The sequence below is a fragment of the Lonchura striata genome, chromosome 5 (genome assembly GCF_046129695.1).
Source record: "Lonchura striata isolate bLonStr1 chromosome 5, bLonStr1.mat, whole genome shotgun sequence".
Taxonomy (NCBI): Eukaryota; Metazoa; Chordata; class Aves; order Passeriformes; family Estrildidae; genus Lonchura; species Lonchura striata.
The window spans coordinates 14,592,082-14,607,880 of NC_134607.1; the positions used below are offsets into that span (position 1 = coordinate 14,592,082).

At 42.4% G+C, this 15,799-nt stretch overlaps 1 protein-coding gene across 17 annotated transcripts in view; it reads right to left on the reverse strand.

Moving 5' to 3' along the window:
- Positions 1-15,799, reverse strand: part of SOX5 (SRY-box transcription factor 5) — a 609,634-nt gene that overhangs the window by 273,692 nt on the left and 320,143 nt on the right. For 4 of the 17 annotated variants that reach the window (XM_077783331.1, XM_077783330.1, XM_077783319.1 and 1 more), the window contains exon 1: positions 8,357-8,538. The exons of 6 other annotated variants lie outside the window; for them this stretch is intronic. In XM_077783331.1, coding sequence (XP_077639457.1) covers positions 8,357-8,394 — 38 coding nt within the window. In that variant the 5' untranslated portion in view covers positions 8,395-8,538. Of the gene's footprint in view, positions 1-8,356; positions 8,540-15,799 lie in introns of those variants that run through there. 7 more of the 17 variants (XM_077783332.1, XM_077783321.1, XM_021551981.2 and 4 more) reach the window with 3 other exon arrangements.

Here is a 15,799-nt window from a genome sequence, read left to right on the forward strand (position 1 = left end):
TTCTGCTTTCAGTTGATTTCATTTAGCCTTTCAGTTCTATTTCAGTTATGTTTCATTTAGCCTATTTTTTTTTTTAAATAATCATCATGTTTTGGTGATTCACATTTCACACCATCCCAGGAACAAGTCATGTAAATACAACACAGCAAAATGACCCAGTTTGTTATTAGACATGCAAAATGGGTAAGAACATCCTTCCCTCCGCCCTTACCAACCATCACCTTCCCACACATCTCATGTCTATCCAAAAAAGCCTCTGCCCTGGTGAGGCCATGGTATCGAAACATAGGGATGAAACTCTATGAACAGAAACCTGACTAATTCTTGGATTATGTTTTCAGTCTTGTTTTACAAAGTGAATGTAATGAGGACGCTAAGGGAATTTATCTGGAAGTAGAAGACTTCTCTGCAGCCTGATATAGAGCACTCAGAACTACAGCTTCCTCCCAGCACAAAGCTCTGCTCTAGTGCTTTAGTCCTAACCCAGGCAGGCCACCCCTAAAGGTCAGGGAACACCACATGCTTCCTGCCCTTTATCAAGCATTCTCTCTCTTAAATCAAGGAATACTTCCATTTTCATAAAAATGGCGTGCAGAGATGCAACTTTGGCCTTTCAGATGGTGATGAGTTTTAGCTTCATCACACTCTGCTGGGGTGTAATCTCTTCATGCCCCCCAGCAGAGAGACTCCAAACCACAGAGGGCAAACACAAACGGGTCTGTGCAGACAAGAGTGCACGCTCCCGACATTCTGGGAGGCTCGTTGGTTTAAATGGCAAAAAAAGTCCGGTGAAATATTTCCATGTACCTATGGTGAAATAAAGGTATAAAAGCATTAAAAAATGTTTAGAACTGCTAATATTTTCTTTAGATTTGGAATCCACCGAGCTGACAATGGCGAGTAAGTCCAGCTCGCTGTCACATACATCAACTTTGGCCGTGCCCAACCTCTGAGATGAATCAATGAAACCTGGGTCAGTTTTATCAGTCACACATTCTTAAAACAATTAATCCCAGCACCAAAGAAACCAGGAGGATGACAAACAGTATGGGTTTCTCTTTACATGAACTACATTCCTAGCGTTTTCTTCTCTAGAGATACAAAGGTCCATGAAGAACACTAGATGTAGACAATGCTCTTAACTACAAAAATAGCACATACCTCTCCCACAAGTTCCTCACCATTAAAAAAAATTCTGAGTATTCACACAAGAAAATTAAATATAAATTCACTCTGCTTATATTTTTGCCCCCAAATGTAACAGAACTATATGTTTCTGTTACGACAGAAACAAATGAGCAGTAAAAAAACTGTAATAAAATCACAAAGAAAATTAGCACTAAGGCAACATTTTATGGTATGTTTAGGTCTAACAGCAGTCAAACACCCACATCCTAGGGAAAAAAAAAAACACACGCCAAAAAACTTAAGACAGTCTATATGAACTTGAGAAAACACAAAGCCAGAACTGCATGGCAAAACAAAATAAAATTATTACAGATCTCAAAAAGCATATGCCAAAATGAATTTTAATACCTGGTCTTTAAAAAAAATCAGAAGTATGAAAAGGAAATCTGGAATATTAAATATAAATTTTAAATACTAAACATAAATTTAAAAACTAGCAAAATATTAATGTAAATTAAGAATTGAGAAATATTACCTGATTAATCCCACTGCACTTTTAAGGGAAACAAGGTCAACGCCGTTTCAAACTATCAAAGCGAGCCACAAGCTTTTCCTCATTTTCACTTTACCTCTGAGTGCCACAAGTCAAAAATAATATCATCATGTTGGAATTACTCTTTATCTTTAAACAAGGTGACAAAAGGACAAGTTCAAGAGAAGTGCCAAGCCAGATCAAAATCAGGACATTGGAAAATGTTTGCCAATTTCTTTCAAAACAAACAGCTCCCCAATACCATGGGAAGCACCTGAACTTCATAGTAACATCTGATAATTCTAGCAAACGGAATTTCCTTCTTAGTCTGTTTAAAACAATTGAGTAATTAATTGAGTAAATAAATTTCACACCTATCCTAAAAAATTACAGGCAGCTACTCTGAATTACTATTGTACACCTCACAATTTCCATCCACTTCTCACATTCTTTTCAAGTCCCATGGCCTCTGCAAGAAGCACTGGCTCAGTAAAATTCCTCCAGAACCTCATCTAAATTTTTATATAAATATCTATATTTATAATGCAGAGAGACTTCAGCTAAGAAAAAAGTCCCCAGCAGGAAAATGAAAGGACTTCTTGCTGCTTCAGACAGTTTACAAGCATTGTGTTCATCACAAAGTTCAAAGAATAATCAAAATCACTCGCTTATAAATTCCTCGAGAACCTCATCTAAATTTGCTGTCTCCCAAGAACTACCACACACGGAACACCACGCTGTCCCAAGGACACATAGGCTCAGGAACAACTTTTGGGGACTCCTGCCTTCCCAGCTGGCATGGAAGGGATGACGAGGCATCGGCGTGGGGGTGACGAGCGGTGTCTCTCAAGTGGAGCTGCAGTGCCTTGGGCTTGCTGTGGCACACCCAGGGCCCAGCCCAGGCAAGGCCACCTGGAGCAAGGCAGCCCCTCTGGAAGGTGTGGGAGGGCTGAGACAGCACCATCACCACCCTCAGCACAGGGCATGGGCGAGGACTCTGTGGTGGTGGTGTTTTGACAACGGGGCTGTGGGAGGAGATGGGAATGGGACAAACGCCATCAGTAAATCCCCGCGACTGCCAGCCCTCACCCGTTGGCCAGAGCCACCCAAAGCTCCAGAGAAAAACAGCCCATTCCAAAAGTTCTAGAAGTTCTGGTGTGGGTAGTTCAATAATGTGAAGAGGATTTGCTTACTTTGCAGCCTTTGTGGGTTTTAACATACTCACATACAACATAATTTTACCTTTTATAGGAAGGAGTCTTCACAAGTTTTCCACATTTGATAAAAATCCATATAAACTCTAAGAGGGAAATACTTTTTGCTTTTAAGGATGCTACTTATTAAACAACAAACTCCTTGCCATCATCAGAGAGGCACTACAGCTATTGATTAATTGCTGTGAGCACTTCTTTTCTCTTGACTACAGTAGCAGAATTCACAGGTATTGAATATTGCCAGGCTGTATTTCCAGTCAGGTAAAGTGCGACAACATTTTTCCCCTTCCACTTCTGAGTTAATTATGCTATAACCAGGCCTGAGCAAGAAATTAACAAAATAAAACAAAACGGAAAGTCAAGAGGATGTCAGACTGACTTCTGCAACAGTTGCGAAGGCACAGGTATTGCACACAAACATAAAGTTACCCTATATTTCAAGTCTATTATGAAAAGCCTGTGAATAAACTGTAACTGTACTCTCAGAGGAGACACTCTTTTTCCCCCATATAAATACTATTTAAAGTGTATTTTTATACACCTACAGATATATCGCACTGCACAGACACATATTCCTATCCTATCAGGCAGCTTCACATTTAAGTAACTCAACCAGATACTCTGTGCCTCCTAAATGATAAAGGCATAAATGCTCGTTAAAGCTCCCCGAGAGGCAGTAAATATTTTGTAAACTAGTTATATTTATGATCTCTGGACAGAAAGAGAAGGAAAAACAATTCCTCGCCCATGTAAAGGTACCAATCAAACACACTATGCACATAAACACTGCAAGATGCTTGGTGGGAGACTGTGTATGTGTTTGTGTGTGTTTTAATTAATTCCTTGAATGCATATGATGAGCTAGCCACCCAGAATTAGTAATGCCAAACTCCCAATTTGATTCAAATGCAATGAATACAACAGTCAAATTGTACAGGCTGGTGTGTCACTCATCAGCTCTCTCATTCGGGCTTTTGCCTTCCAAGACTAGTTCACAATTTCAGTAACTGGTAAATTATTGAGATGTTCATTAAAATCTGTAATCTGTAACAGTCAACTTCTTCTTAGCCAAGCATAAACCCAACAAATTAAATTAGTGCATGCAGGACATGAAATAATAGTTTGCAAACACATTAATTCCTTCAGACTTATCTCAGAGAAATAAAACCATTAATTTTTATCACTGCAAAAAACTAATACCTGCAACTTTACACTGGCACTCTATTTATTCTTCAAATCCCAGATCCCTACAACCATAAACTTAAGCAATCAAATCCTTTTCCCAAAATGTCTCAATGAAGTTAAAGGATATTCAGCTCGATAGTAATCTTTTAAATGAAATAATCTACTTCTAAAGGTAGATTTTAGGAGAGTGGGACAGCATTCTGAGCAAGCCGAGTAATGGAAAGGTGTTATTCTTTCTCCAAAATTCTCAGCAAATGCAGCAGAATAAAGCTTTTAGGGTAACTAGCTAAGAAAAGCACTTAGGAATACGCAAAGTTTCCTTTTAAGAAAATGACTTCTCCATTTGACAGTGTTGGTACAACCCCAAAATAAATTCAGTGGGAGTCTGAAATGACTCGTGCAGTGCAGCAGTAAAGCAGCTAAGTATATTTTTTTCCTCCCAGCAGAGGCTTACTTTACATACTTGAGCCTTTCCCTTCTACAAGCTATTCACTAGAATGGGGAACATTCCGAGATCACGCCATCGGTGACTGCCAACGTTGAACTTGTTCCACTGTCCCCATCCCCACTGCTCCCATCCACACCTTTTGTCTTTTCCAGCTCTGCCTTTTTCTCTTACAGAGACATTAACCCACCCGTCCTTCTACAAGCACTGCATATCACTTTACCTTCCACTGGCATGTTGAAAAAAAAGACGAAAAATGTAAAGGAAATAATGAAGAAGAGAAAGGATGTCACTCTGCCTGGGTGCCTAGCATAGCCTCTCTCTCAGCCTACAGAGAAATGTAAATATGCAGTAATTAATTTGGGTTTAAGAACATTCCATACACTAGGGATATTGGTAAGCAGTCACTTTATCTATTTTTCATTAATCAGAATTATTAAGACATTAAAACTTTACATTGGGCATTTCTGAGTTTTTATCATTCTGTAAATTTCCCAGCTGTCCACGATGGTTCCGGCAGCATTGTCTCTACCTTATTCTCAGTGAAGCAAACTTTCTATTGTGGCCAGACTTGTTATATTTAAGTATAATGACCCAACATAAAAAAAAGGAAAAAAAGGGAAAAAAAAGAAAGAGAAAAATAAAACAACAAAAGACTTATTATTTTCAAGACCTTTAGAGCCAATGCAGGGTGACACAGGCGCTCACACAGCACATCCCAGAAGTTACTCTTTCCCTGTGTAACACACGGAGTGCATTCCAGTTATAATATCTCCCCACAATGTTGCTGCAAACATCATCCCCCTCACCGTACACATTCTGATGCTCCTCTCAATCAAGCAGCTGAACAACCACAAACAGAAATAAAGGCGTGCAAGGAACTGCTCAGGGAAGGATGAAAATCCTCACAATTTTGACACGGTAATTAATTATACATGTTAATTCACAAAACCTTCTGCAATTTACCGGTGATGCTGAATGAATTAATGAGTGTTTATTTGTCTGATACTGAGGATCATTTTCATTCTAAGTGCGTACCGCAAATTCCCCCTGCTAATGGCCACAGACACAGAAGAGAAGCCCCCTGAATTCAGCTCTCTTCAGCTGGGGTGACTGAAAGTTTCTGAAGTGTTTGCAGCTTACTGAGACACACCAAAACCTCACAGGAAAGACAATGGGCAAAGAGAAACGACCTCCTGAGAGACACACGGATGCTCTGAGCTGCAAACAACTTTGCCTGACAAATCTTTACCTCCTTGTCGGTTGCTGTTCAAGTTTAAAAACAAACAGTGGGAGACGGGTAATAGTAACAGGACTGAAGTGGGACACGCTGGTATGACAAGCTGAACCCCAAGCGACTGCAGAAATGTGCTCCAAGAACTGTGCTGACTGAGAATCCAAGGAAAAGAACCTACCATAAACACCTAGAAAACAATGATCTGTGCATCGTGCACACACGCACACACGCCAGCTCCACAGGCATTTGTGGGTCTGAGGATCCCTGTCTGTGCAGAAGGAAGTATGTCCTCGTGGCTGTTCCCTGACAAACACACACACGTTACATGGACACTGCCTGGGTCTCCGAATGTGTGTGTGTGTGTGTGACTATAGTCAAACACACGCAAGGTAAACAAATGGTAATGATTAACAAAGATACTGGTCTCTATCCCCAATTTCAACTGCAGAAAAAAAATTGTTCAAAAAAAAATTTCAAAAAAATTGCACGTCCTGAGGTTCGTTTTTTATTGCTTCCCATTTCTACTGCTTGCTGTTATCTGCATGGCAAAAGGAGAGCAGTGTATTGATTATTTAACTAGAATGTTTACAAGAGCAAAGCTGGATCTCTGAAAATGAAACCTATGCCTAGGGGCAAAAAAAAAAAAAAGAAAAAAGAAGGGAGTAGAGAAGCTCATTCTAAGGATGATGGTTGCCCCAAATGACTTGTTTATATATAAAATTTATACAAATATCTATATTTATAATGCAGAGAGACTTCAGCTAAGAAAAAAGTCCCCAGCAGGAAAATGAAAGGGCTTCTTTCTGCTTCAGAGAGTTTACAAGCACTGTGTTCATCACAAAGTTCAGAGAATAATCAAAATCACTCGCTTATAAATTTCTATGTGTAAACTTAGTGAGGCACATGAAATACTTGAATCTATCGATTGCATGAAAACAACAAATGCATGAGCATGATGCCAGATCAAATTTGACATCAGAAACAGTAACAGTTTCCTCAGGTAGTTGAACTAAGTTAATACAGTACACGTGAACAAAACCAATTTTGTCCTATTATTGTAATGCTAAGAAACCGAAGGAAAATGCCAAGTATTCCAAGTCTGAAAAATTAATTGCATTAAAGATGACCTTGGAGTAGAGCAACCTAGCCAATTTCACTTTCTAGTAAGGAAGCATTCTAGTTTCAGAACAAGGATTGCAAGTGTTAAAATAGTTCTTTTCTGCATTTCCAAATTTTAATTTTCTCCGATCTTTTAATTCAAGTGTTCTTTCCTGTCCTTCCTTTGCATGTATGTTCCTCAGCCCACTTAAATGTTTTTATCTTGCCTTCTTTTCTATGCCTTTACTATCAAATTCAGTAGGTTTGAACGATGAACAGCTTGACTTAGCATATTTTTAACCAGCTGGTCTAGCACCTAGCTTGTATTGCATAGTCAGATACAACCAAATGTTTATACAGGAGAAGACAAGAAAAACCTCACGAAGACAAGAAAAACCTCAGTAACACGCATCCTGGCATTCTTTCGTTTACTGCTTAGAAATGAAAGTTTGGACTGTTTACTGCAGCCGCACATGGGGCTATTAACCTTTAAAAGAGAAGCCGGAGGGGAGGGATGCAGGACCATGAACGCACGGACGTACAAGCACCTGAGAAAACGCTTCCAAACATCTCAGGAGAAGCAGATCATATGAAATAAGGACTGAACTCTCGGAGGTCACAAGCCACCAGCAATGACAGCAAAAACTTGATTCCAAGCAGGGAAGGCTGCTGCTTCGGGCAGGGGGAGACGGGCACATCTACGTCATACCCGAAGCCCGCTCGTCATACCCAGACCCGGCTCTTGACACTCCGCGAGAGAGGCGACGGCCAAAACTTGGAGGCAAGAGTTTCACTTTTTCCCTTTCTTTTTCCCTTTGGGTTATTTTTCCCACCTCTCTCTCCTCACGCAGAAAGATGTTCTCCTGACGGAGGGCTGGGATGTTAACTTGCCTAAAAATAATAGCTCCTGCTAGATCAACAAAAGGTCATGTGCTCGGCAGAGCGCCTTCCCAAGTTTGACGGGAGCCTGAGGCTGGAAGTTAGAAGATGCCCGGGAGCCTGGCCGCCACCGGGCATCCTCCGACCGCTCTGCGGGAAGTCCCCGGGCAGGAGAGGGGAGGTTGTGCCCAGGAAGGTGGCTCGGCCGCCCGGCTGGGCTAGCGGAGGGTGTGCGGCAGGAGGGCACGGCAGCCTCTGCGGCCCCGGAACAAAGCTGCGCGCCGCGGGCGCTCCGCCCGGGGCCGGGGGCTCGGCGGCGCCCGCCACCCCGGTCAGTGACACGGCGCCGGGGCGGCGAGGGAGCGCGGAGGGACGCGGATGGGCGCGGGGGGAGCGCCTCTCTGCCCGGCCTCCTGCCGCCGAGCGCCCGAGTTGCGCGCCCGTCCCCGCGTGTCCGTGTGCCCGCTGCCCATCCGCGCACACGTGCGCCAACGGGCGTGCTCGGATAAATTAAAAAAAAAAAAAAAAATGGAAATAATAATGCAATAACAAAGCACGAAACAGAACGGGAAAGAAAACACGGGGAAGAGACACCCCCACACACATACATACACCCCCGCCCCAACAACTCGACTCACCTTTCAAACTCCTGAGGTAAATCAGGGTCAGTTAGCATGCTGGAAAAGCACAATTTCCCTTTGTCACAGCAGCCACCTATGGTCGCCTCCAACTGAACCTGTCAAGTGAGTCCAAACCTTCTAAACCGATTGATTTTCTCTCTCGCTCGCTCTCTCTCTCTCCCTCCCTCCCTCTCCCTCCCTCCCGGCTCGCTCGCTCTGAGCGAGGACTCCTTGACCAGTCTCTTAAAGGGGCAGCGCGCTCGCAGCACGATGAGCGCGCAGCTCCCCCCGCCGCGCTGCGCGACCTCCGGGGGCCTGTCCTTTTCTTTTAATTCTGCTCGCCCGCCGCCGCCAAACGGGAAAAGTCAACTCCTTCAATGTCCTAAAAAAAACAAAAAACGTGGAGGGGTGGAGGGGATAAGGGGGGGGGGGGGGGGGGGGACGGGGGGGGGCGGGGGAGAGGAGGGGAAAAAGAAAAAGCAGTCCGACAATCCACCTAAACCGGCAAACCAGGAGCAAATCCCCTACGCTGAGGAAGATCAGTGGAGAAAGAAGATAAAACAAGAGCAGACTGATTAAATTGAGACAGTTATCAACTCTCGGAGTTGAAATAGAGGAGAAGAGATTAAACACATAAAAATGTTACCAAAGGCATTTGTGCTCCAAAGAATTTTCATTCCTTTTCCCCCACCCTTCCCGGTCTCTCGCTTACCCTCTTTCTCTCTCTCTTTGGGTAGGGGAAAAAAAAAAAAATCACCCGCACAACAATCAGGCATTGTTCTGAAGGAAGAAAAGCAACTTTGACAGATTGAAATATAGCAGAGGCCCCTTCAAGGAAACCTGTAAACAACTTGTCACTCACTCTGTCGGTCTCACTGTTAGCTCTTGCTTTCCACAAAGTGCTGCGAACCGTCCCGGCAACAAACCCAAAGTTTCCTCAGCTCCAAACTCCATCAAATAGCCCTGTTGTGTGCAAGGGAAAAGGTAGCCACATGCCAAAACAGCGGGCGCGCACACACGGATGTTCAAACAACAACAAAAATAAACTTTCTGTTCATCTGTTAGGGCTTTTCTCGTTTTCTGTTTAATCACACCCCCCCTTTTCCCCCCGCTACTCTCCGGGCGAGCAGTAGAAGTCCCTCGGTCGTGACTCCCTCTCATTTCCCCTGCCCAGACAATCCCTGATAACAAGGTGGACGAGGCGCGGCTGCAGAGCCCCTGGGCTGGCTGGCGGAGCTCAACCTCCGCCGCACTTCCAATTATCCAGATAACAATCTGCCAGGCGAGGAAGGCAGGCAGGTAACGGGCCTCGGACACGCGGGGACAGCCCCCGCCTCGCCCGGGCACAGCCGCATCCCTCTCCGTGCGGCGGGCGGGGCGCTCCCGATCCGCCCCAGCGGGGACCGGGGGCAGCGGCCGGGAGAGCGCCGCGGGGAAATTCCCGTCCGAGCCGCGGGGATTAGCCGGGGGCTACTTTGCCGGCGGAGCACACAAAGCCTCAATAGTCTGCGCGGCCCGGGTCCGGCTTGGCACTGAACTCGCAGTAAGGGGCGGGAGGGGAAAGGAAAAAAAAAAAAAAAAAAAAAAGGAAAAATCGGGCGCCCTGTTCTTTCGCACACACGTGCGCACACACCCACACAGGACCACGTATCTATACCCCAGTCTTTCCCCTGCCCTAATTCTTTTCTCTCTCCTCACCGCTTTAATCTGCAGCTGGACAACATTAAGGGCCTTTAAAACCCACGTGGTTTTGACCCCCGAACAGTTTGATTAGGTCCATTGCCACCCCTCTCATCCCTGCCTCCGAGTGGCACGGAGACAGCAAGTTTCCTTTTTGAAATACATACACGTATTTGCACGGAGCATCCATAAAACTTTCAACATTTTCATGCCCGTTGGCTTAAGAAAAATGCCAAATAGAAAAGCTTATTATTTTTAATATCCAACAGCTACGCTGTTTAATTTGGTGCTTTTCACTCCCGGTGCATATGTTAGAAGCCAGCAGGCTCGTGCAGAGGCCAGTCAGTCCAGCGCTGGTATAAAGGCATTATCAGCTGGGATATCAGTAGGGGCTGCTGGCTTTAATCACCGGGAGCAAGCCCACTCCCAACTTGTCCGCATCAGCGCCGGGAGCGCCCGGCCCGACCGCGGCACGGAGCGAGCGACGCAGCCAGCTTTGCCGAGGCACAGCGGAGGATGTGCAGAGCCTGCCTTCCTCCACCACCATGGCGAGCACAATCCGTCCACTTGTGGCATGAGCGAGATCTAATGGGGCTCCTCACCGTAGGGCAAGGCAAGCCGCCTCCCTTCGGTAGCCCCCAGCAAATCAGATTTTCCACAGAGGGTCCATTCATGGGAGCCTGACAAACTTGTTAATATCTACACGGATTTTTCATTAGTTTTTTAGTGGCTACCCCTTTTAGGACAGCCATGAAGTAGACTTTGAAAAGGCAGCAGATTATTAAAAAGAACAATTCCAAACACTTTCTCTTTCATCTGAGGGTCTCAAACCATGTTAAGTATCACATTACTCCTCTGCAGGTAATAAATATAATTAGGGCCGATTCCAAAACTTTATTTGTATTGAAAAGTATCTCACTCTGCAGGGGCTCCATTCAAATCAGCAAATCTCTGTGTGGAGTAGGAGGCTACTTAGTAAGAGAATTTGGCCTCAAATAAGGAAACTGAGATGCAGGCAGGCTTAGGAGCTTGCCCAAGTTGACACATTTAGTCAACTCTGGCAAAAGGATGAAAAACAAAGACCCCACATGTCTCACAGTCAACAACAGCCCTCATGCTGCTGAAACATACATATATGTATATGTATATGTGTGTGTATATATATATATATATACTTATATATATATATGTATATTTGAGCTTTTTTCCCCACAGATTTTTTTTACTTTTACTGTTTTGTTTAAAACATGCTTCATTTCTGTAGTCACATTCTGTAGGGCCCCTCTTCTTGGTGTTTCATTTTCCCCTTGATGCACCACTACCCATCCATAAATGCTGTTCCTTCTGTCCCAGCTCATGCTTTGCTTCCCTTATTTCTATTGCTACCCCTCATGCCTGGCCCTGGGAGAAGTTTACAGAGTGAAGCCACACAGAAGACACATCTGGAAGAAAATTAAGACCACCTTTTATTAAAAGAAGTATAAATCTCGAGCATTTCAGTTAGAACAGGAATACAATACTTTGCACGTTAAGCACCATTCAGGTCTAAGCTCTTATCCTTTTACCAACTCAGCTCCACTCCACAACTGTCCTTCTTCCACCATGTCCTTCCTTTGTCTGTTCACATGTATGTACCCCATTCACATATCACTTCTCATCTGAGCTTTTTCAGGACAATGATCACATACTACCCCCCAAGCTGGTATTATTCCTAGCACACTGGGGCTCCTGGTTTGCTGGCTGTCAGCTAATATGATTATAAATCAGAGCAGCCACCATCAACATCAGGAATTATAGAAGAAGACATGGGCTAGATGAGGAAGAAGCAGAAAGAACCCTATTAAAAGGAGGAAAAAAAGAAAAGTGTGGGAGAGAAAACTAAGATAACTGAGGAAAAGGAAGGGCTCAAAAGGGGAGAGGAAATGGAAGGAAGAAAGGAAATCGAGATCTCTCCCCTGAATGGTTCTGACATGAACTCTTCTTTTACTTAACCTAGTTTACAATTACTCTTACCCCAATACATTTTGTGCTCAGGTACCTTCTTCCCCATTACCTTCATTTTATGTTTTCTGCAAATACTGAGCTCCTGCTCCCAGATGACTGGGGAGAAACAGAGTGATGTCCAAAGAGGAGAAAAAAAACAACTTACTGTTATAGTAATTTTGTAGTATGGTATCCTTGTCCTATACTGGATTATATGGATAATATATATATTACTAGAATATAGACAGTTAAGTATAGACTTTCTGATGAAATTACTTTCTCATAAGAAGTTCAACTGCAATTGCAAGATGGAGAAAAGGCAAGTTAAGTGGTTTGAGGGAATCTTGAAACCCTTCTAAAAATAATTTCATACTGACTTTTAGCTTGCTTTTTAGAAATTGTCAGGACACATCACAAAGTCTGCTAGCACATCAGAAAGTGGAAAAACTGAAAAATTCGGATAAATAGCCACTGAGAAAGAAGAAAATGTACATAACACGCAACTGTCCAGTTTTTAACATAAGAAATTTTATCCAGTTATGAAACTTTTGACTAGTAATAGGAAGCTCTGGTGCCCCTTTTTACTGAGTGGGTCGTGGTTACAAAACCCACTCACAACCTCCAGGATCCACATTTAATGCTCACAATTCTTTCTTCTCAAACTGAGAATTCAGACACAAGTTTAAATGTCTTTAACTGACGAGATCTTACTATTCCACTAGCAATGCAGTGAATCTGCATTTCTCTTGCTTTGCTCCCTTTAAGGGATGCCCAAAAAAAAAAAGTCCCAGTAAAAGAGGACAATTTGGGTTGAATACATGAAAAAGCTCTGATTTTCATTTGGATTAGGGGACACAACTGAAATCATAAACTCCTATAAGAATTTTTGTGCTTAACTGATTTTGTTTTTTTTTTGTTATTCTGGTTCTCCAGTTCAAGGAGTGAAACAAAAAAAACAGTTATTCACCCAGCTCAAGTTAGAAATACTGTAACTCTGGAATATTGCACAGGCAGAATCCTCAAGTATTGAGACTAGCATACAGGAAGAAGGAAAACCTTAAATGAAACATTATTATTATTATTTAATCTTTAAATTATATCAGTTCAGTCTAGTGTCTTTGGCAGATACTGCAATATTGTAAGCAAAGGAAGATCTGTGGGGGGCAGGGGGGGCTAAGAGCTCTTTGGGTTTTGTTATTTCCACTGTAGGTTTTAATAATAGAGACCTATGAAGTCCAAGGTAATGTAAGATGTTCCACAGAACGATTTACTGGAAAATTCTCACAGAAAACATGCAAAACTCTGAAGATCATAAACGGATTTTCTTTTTTAGGCACACACTCAAAACAACTGCAGCATTAAGAATTAATCTGTAAAACTTCTAAGAAAGGGTGTTTTGCAACACACTATGGGAGAGTGGAGGGAGAATAGAGCAGGGTTGATGCATTTATTATGAAAAATACCTTGCAAATAAAGAATGCTTACTTCAGAGCATGGAAATGTTTAGCTACAATGCAGTTTGGATCATATGCTTAGGAACAGATTTTTCCTTCCAGTGTGCATGCCTAGCTGCCATTTCCATTAATGGGAATTAAGTACATGTGTCAAGAGGAGAAGTTAACTCTTAGAAATAAAACTAATCTATGCCTTTTTTAAAGAATGTAAATGCCACATCAGGCATGTTCAATGTTGGCAAAACTGAATGCTGAATATAGTATAGCAAAATCTGAGAAGGAGAAGGCGGTCTGGAGGACTGAAATTTCTGTGCTATTTAGAGTTTTTCAATTTACTGCATTTCTTCAAGGAAAAGTAAAACCATCTCATTTGTAAGTGGGAAGCCCTCATTTATCAGTTATTCACTTGCACTTTTAGCAAGGCCCTACCATCTGCAACCTTCCCTGTAAAAAAGGACTGATGCTACCCTTAAAAAGAAATCTGAACCTTCATCTAAATTCAAACTTCCCTGAATATTACAATAAAGTCCCTATTTATTTTTTTTAAAGGAGGTTGAAACTCACCCTTTTATCCTCTCCACACTGAATCAGCCAGGGTAAATACATTTTCAAACTACAATATAAGTAGGGATTTTCAGAAATTAAAATAGTAGATGTAAACATATTTAAAATTAAATCACATATCTATTTTAGCAATAAGTAACTTTTAATTGTAAAACCGAGAAATATTATTGAGATGGCACAATCCTGTTTTCGTGTTGTGAGTTGGTCTCTCACTCTCCCAGCCCCCTCTATTTTGGAGGTTATTATTGTTTTATTATTTCTGTATAAAAGGTCTCTTTGTTTGTCCTAGTATCCTTGGTCTGCGCAGAAGCAGTTTGAAAAAAAAATTAAATAAAACCAGGACAATTTACAAAAAAAAAAAAAAAAAAAAAAAAGTCATAAAAATAGAGAGCATACCCATGAATAGGAACTGTGATTGAAATTATTTAAGAAGATAACTGGATTTCAAATTTACAGTTACTCATTAAGGTTCTGAACATGAAATGTTACTAAAATAGAAATGTATTGCTCTGAGTATTTGAGTATTTTTTTTTTTAATGTGCTTTTTCAGTGCAGCTATCTGGCATGGAGCATCCCATCCCAACCAAAGCCCTCAGCCTCAACTTGGGCCAGTGTCCCTGCTCCACCTCCTTCCTGGTCACAGGGATGGCTCCTGTGAGTGACAGGTCTGATCCCTATCCAACCTTCAGCCTCTCCAATGACAGTGCTAGCGTGAACGTTCTCCCTCAATGCCATTCCCAAAGCCTGCTGTGAAGGTGTAAATGCCTGCCACCACACCCCAACACGGAGAACTGACTCCCAGCCAAGGGAAATTACTCCCTTTTTCCCTGGTGCTTGTGCAGGTGAGGGGTTGGTAGAAATCAGGATTTAACAGGCAACATCAGCTTCTGAGCCTGAGCATCCTAAAACCACAACTTTGGTTTATTTGCAATGGTAGTTAATAGTTGTTTAGCTGATTCCAAGTGCACTGAAATTGAGATGTCCCTGCTCAACCCATTGGGCCTTTCTTTATGGCTCTCACAACTCTTATCCCACCACATCCTCATCACTCCCACAACATCAATTCTCTTTTTTTGACTGATCCACTGAACAAGGTTAGTCATCACATTTTGTCTTTCTATTTCTATTCCCTCTGCTTCTTTCCACTCTAGTCTGCTCTAACTTGTAACACCAAGGACACTGGGTTTAAAACAAACAGCTTTGCTTCCATTGATCATCAAGCAACATACAACCAGAAGTGCAAGGGTGTTTTTGGAATAGTCTACATCACCCAGAAATGTGTGTTTTGCGAAGGCATTCCAGCCTTCCTCTTGTGGTCATGAGGTTTGTTCTGGTGTTTGCTGCCCAATTCTCCACACCCACATGTACACTCACTGTCTCCTTCCCTCACTAGAAGTGGTTTCCTTGTAGTGCCACTGCAGCCATTTGTGACACTTTTAGCACAAAACTGCAGCCACCTTGAGCTAATCAGATTGAACTCTTTGCAGGTGTGCATGACTCAAGCAGAGTTTAATTCATGGTCACCCTCCATTTTATATGCTTCAGTAGATTACCAAATAGTAGCAATATAAACATTTCCTTCAAATAATATTACCACTAGGTATTCACTTTTTACTGGAAGAACAGGGAAGAATTAGGCTTTTTGTAAGAAATATCCTCTATCTGAACCAGTTTACAATTTTGATTGCAACTGCAATTAGTGAACACAAAAAGAGGTAATATTCTTATATTGTGTAAACTCTGTATCTATTCTATTCTCTTTTAGTCTGTATAATCATAA